The sequence below is a fragment of the Neomonachus schauinslandi genome, chromosome 7 (genome assembly GCF_002201575.2).
Source record: "Neomonachus schauinslandi chromosome 7, ASM220157v2, whole genome shotgun sequence".
Lineage (NCBI taxonomy): Eukaryota > Metazoa > Chordata > Mammalia > Carnivora > Phocidae > Neomonachus > Neomonachus schauinslandi.
Window position 1 is genome coordinate 974111 of NC_058409.1, and position 5027 is coordinate 979137.

General features: G+C 36.9%; 1 protein-coding gene across 1 annotated transcript; it reads right to left on the reverse strand.

Moving 5' to 3' along the window:
* Nucleotides 1–654: 654 nt before the first annotated feature.
* Nucleotides 655–1581, reverse strand: LOC110580257 (olfactory receptor 6F1-like). Its single transcript, XM_021689910.1, has one exon. The coding sequence runs from the start codon at nucleotides 1579–1581 to the stop codon at nucleotides 655–657; it is 927 nt and encodes a 308-aa protein (XP_021545585.1).
* Between the last annotated feature and the right edge of the window lie 3446 nt (nucleotides 1582–5027).

A 5027-nucleotide genomic window follows, 5' to 3' on the forward strand; every position in this document is an offset into this window, starting at 1 on the left:
CTACCTGTCTGCCAGTCTGTGACCAATCTCCAGAACGGGAGGCTATCGCTCACCCACAGTGTAGTATCCCGACGGCTAGACTCCCACCCCCTTCCATTTATCTTCCAATATCTGCCCACGGAACCATGCTCCCTGCTTCATATCTTGAAACAAACCACCTGTGATATTCTGTTTGTAGAGATCTAGATATATCTTCTTATATCTCAGGCTTATTTCATGGGTGTTCAAATTGGTTTGGTAGATATCCTGCTCAATTCTGGGGACCGGTTGGAATAGGGTCCCCTACTCCTCTGCCATCTTTTTCAAATATCTGGGTGTTATATGCAGCTGATGAATCATTGAACATTACAACAAAAACTAATGATGTACTATATGTTGGCTAATTGAACTTAAATTTAAAAAATGAAAAAAAAAGTCAAGGACAAATCTAACTCAATGCACACATTCATTTCCCCCCTTAAAGTGTCCAGTTTACTTATACCAAGAACTCCATTTCCAATCATATATAAAAAAGTAGAGCAAGTATATGCAGTTTTTTTCTTCTCCTTCAGTTTCTTTTTTCTCCTGTATCAAGGAATATTTTCTTTTCCCTCCAATTTCTTAAATGGAGAGATAAAGAGATAATTAACAGAGCTCTGTTTTATTAAGGGCAGTTTACTTTCCCTTCCACTTCTTCAGCAGCATTTCTCTTACTTCCTTGTTACGGAGAGTATAGATGAATGGGTTTAAAACTGGAGTCACCACAGTGTTCAGGACATGCACAGCTTTTGTAAGATCCAAGGCCTCTTTGATGGAAAGGCGGATATGAAGAAAGATCGTGGACCCATACCAGATGAGCACCACAGTGAGATGTGAAGAACATGTGGAGAAGGCTTTGCTCCTGCCACTGGCTGAAGGGATCCTGAGAATGGTGCTGATGATGTAGATGTAGGAGACCAGGGTGATGAGGCATGAACTCAGGATGACCACAAAAGCAATCACAAAGGCCACGAGTTCCACTGCCTGTGTGCTGGTGCAAGCCAGGGTGATCCAGGGTGCAATGTCACAGAAGAAGTGGTTGATTGTGTGGGGACCACAGAAGGACAGGGTGCTGATGAGGGCTGTGGGCACTGCAATGACCAGAAAACCACACAGCCAGGATCCCAGGGCTAGCTGTGCTGAGAGCAGGCTGCTCATGATGGCCCCATAGTGTAGAGGGTGGCAGATGGCCAGATAGCGGTCATAAGCCATGGCTGCCAAGAGGAAGTACTCTGTGCAGCCCAGTGAGAAAACAAGGTACATCTGCAAAAGGCAGCCAGTAAATGATATGGTTTGGCTTCTCCCCAGAAGGATGGCCAGGGCTTTGGGGACCGCAGCTGTGGTATACCAAATCTCCAAGAAAGAGAGGTTGCTCAAAAAGAAGTACATAGGTGTATGTAGCTGGTGGGATGTACTCACCAACATCAAGATAGCCATGTTACCACTCACTGTGAGAATGTACATCACCAGAAAAAGGATAAAGAGAGAGAGTTGAAAGACCTGGGACCCAGGAAAGCCCAGCAGGAGAAAATCCTGGGAGAGAGTTGCATTATCTGTGCCCATTGAATTTTGAGATATAGTGGTAAATAGAGGCTACACACTGAGGCTTTTGATCCAATCACACAGTCTTAGAAAAAGAAAAAGAAAAGGAGTCATGAGTGTGCTTCAGTAACTGAATGTAGACTGACAGTCGAACATATGCTGAGTGCCTGCTCTGTATTTGGAGCTGTGTTAATATCAAGTAATTTAATAATATGGTGAGATATGTGCTATTATCACCAATTAGTCGTTGAAGAGACTTATGTGTGAAGCATTTTAGCATTTTTGCAAAGATTGCACCATAGTTACACTTCAGATCCAATATACAAACTCAATCTTTGGACCTGCATCATCCTATTCTGGACATGCCCAAGCACAGCTATAGATTACATCTAAACACACAAAAGGATGAGCACTTTGTGTTGACACAATTCACTACATTGTAACTAAACTCTTTCTGCCTGGTCCTTAAATGAAAATACGTATTTTTCTTTTCTTTTTGTCTTTGTGTCTCAAATGTAGGTTCTAGTCACTTTCATGTTTGACACAGCTTTTGAATTGGTCTTCTAATTTTAAGCTCTGACCTCAAAAATAATGTTCAGAAGTAAACTATAAAAAAGTTTTAATTAGTGTAAACTTATTTTTGTCTTCTCTGACCTTGAATATTTCATGTTTAAACTTATTAATGTGATACATTCTTTACACCAAAAATATTTCCATATTAAAAAGGGATTTAAGGCAACTGCTTCCTGCATCTAAGACACCTGGATACTCATTTGGAGGGATTACACTGAGAATGGGCTAAAAACAGAAAATCATTTTGAAGCTATTTATTTTCTCTAAAAGAATTATTTAAATTCTAGTTAGTTAACACATAGTGTAATATTAGTTTCAGGTGTACCATTTAGTGATTCCATGCTTACATACAACATCTGGTGCCCATGACAAGTGCACTCCTTAATTCCCATCACCTAATTAACTGGAATTTAAATTATTATATATATATATATATCAGTTATTATAATGACATATATGTATATAATCAGTTATTTAGATTTAATCAAGAATGATGAGTGACAGAAAAATAATGATGATAGTGATCATTTTTACTATGCGGTAAATAACATTGGTTAAGTCCATTTTTTATTTCAGATAATCAAAATATGTTTCTCTTTGTCACTAAGATAATCAATTTCCACTTATGTTCCCATTAAATAAATTATTTAAAAATAGTATAATCCATTTCTGAATGCTTCTTTTTTAGGACAGAATCTATAAATTAGAAGATAAATTGGGAACCCTTACTGTCAAACATGCATGTCAAACTAAAGCTTACACTCTAGGGGCACCTGGGTGGCTCAGTCATTAAGCATCTGCCTTTGGCTCAGGTCATGGTCCCAGGGTCCTGGGATCGAGCCCCCATCGGGCTCTCTGCTCCGTGGGAAGCCTGCTTCTCCTTCTCCCACTCCCCCTGCTTGTGTTCCCTCTCTTGCTATCTCTCTGTCAAATAAATAAATAAAATCTTTTTTATTTATTTATTTGACAGAGAGAGAATGAGAGAGAGAGAGCACATGAGAGGGGGGAGGGTCAGAGGGAGAAGCAGACTCCTGCCGAGCAGGGAGCCCGATGCGGGACTCGATCCCGGGACTCCAGGATCATGACCTGAGCCGAAGGCAGTCGCTTAACCAACTGAGCCACCCAGGCACCCAATAAATAAAATCTTTAAAAAAATAAAGCTTACACTTGAGAAGGAAATTTTGAACAAAGTTTAAGTGGACTTTTGTGTCTTCAGTCTTTGCATTCCCTTGTGAAAGAATGTCCCCTCTCTTCATCCTCATATATCACACTCTTACACCCTCCAAAAGAAATATTATCTCTACAAATCTTAGCAGATTCATTACATGTATCTAATGTCAACAAGGATTTTTATACTACAAATGGGTCTACAAAGCAAATGGGTCCACCATGTGGTGGGTGTACCACATTTATAGCAGAATGGGGCTTCAAAGTCTTCTAGAGCAGTAATCCCAATTTCTAATGCATGTATGAATCACTTGAGGGTTATGTAAAAATATAGATGCTAATTCAGTCATCTTGGGTTAGCCCTCTGATTCTGCATTCCACACAAATTCACAGAAGGCATCACTGGCTGAGGACCCTAATCTGAGCAGCAAGGATCTAGCATCCTTATATATATATATATATTTTAATAAAGAATATGAAGAACAGGGTGATGACATGACTCTCCTCTTGTTCATTGAGTAGTAAAAGATCTAGATTACTAATTATCCTAATAAAGAAAATAATCATATCTTAATTTAGACATTGAGGGATGAGATAGAACAATATGATATATCGAGAAAAGGTGCTCATCAGCAAATATGCTACATCGTGGTTTTCACAAATTTCTTAAAGTTATTATATCCAACATCTATATCATTCATGGCCAATCAATATATGTAACAACTTTTCTAGCTCAAAGTACTTACCGCCATCGCTAATGCCTTTGTTATTTAATCGATCTGTAAAAATGTAGTCAAGGAGCTGACATATAATGTAAATTCATAACAGATAATAGTAGCCAACCTATAGTGAAGTCTTACTTGGAAGTCATTAGCTTATTACCTAACACAATCCTTGTAAATCTTATTACTTTGGTTTTACTGTTATTCTACTAGTTTTAAAGATGAGAAAACTGAAACACATAGAAGCTAGAGAAGCTGTCCCAAGTGAAGATGTGACTGTCAGTTCTGTAAATTCAATAGCAGAGCCTTAGCACTTTGGAGCCTCTTTCAGAGACTCTTTTTAAATAGGTCTCTATAGTATCCAACAGGTTCAAAAAATTATATTTTAATTTGTATTCAAAGAGAAATCATTGGTCAATATCATTCTAAAATCTTTTACTGTGATATGATTTTATTTTAAATCAATAAGTAATGTGAATAAAGTAACTATATTACTTTCCATTTTCAAAATTTAAAAATCAAATTCTAATGACGACAGATTGGAGAATAAATAGAATATCCATTACAATATTACAAAATGGTATTATCAGATTTGGTTTCCAATTATATTGCTGAATTTCCCAGATACCATGAACTAATAATATTTACTTACTTGAAGTATGTGATGATTATGCCCCACATTTTAAAATTTGCATATATTGCTGTATATTTGAGTATTCTTAGTATTGATTCTAAGAAGGAAAGCTTATGGGACATTCAGCAAATGACAAAGTTTCTAAAAATCTACGATTCGATCTTAGTTCGATTCTCTGGTTTTAAATAAATGGCTTTTTGATTTTTCCAATTAACCAGTTGATTCTTTTTAATAAGAAAGAATTTGATTTTTTAACAATTTACTGACAGTTTAATAAGTAATTTTAATTTCTGACAATAGGAAAATGATTTTAAATACATAAAAACAATTGCTTTTCATATAAAAACGCAATATTTCAGCAAAAATAACTA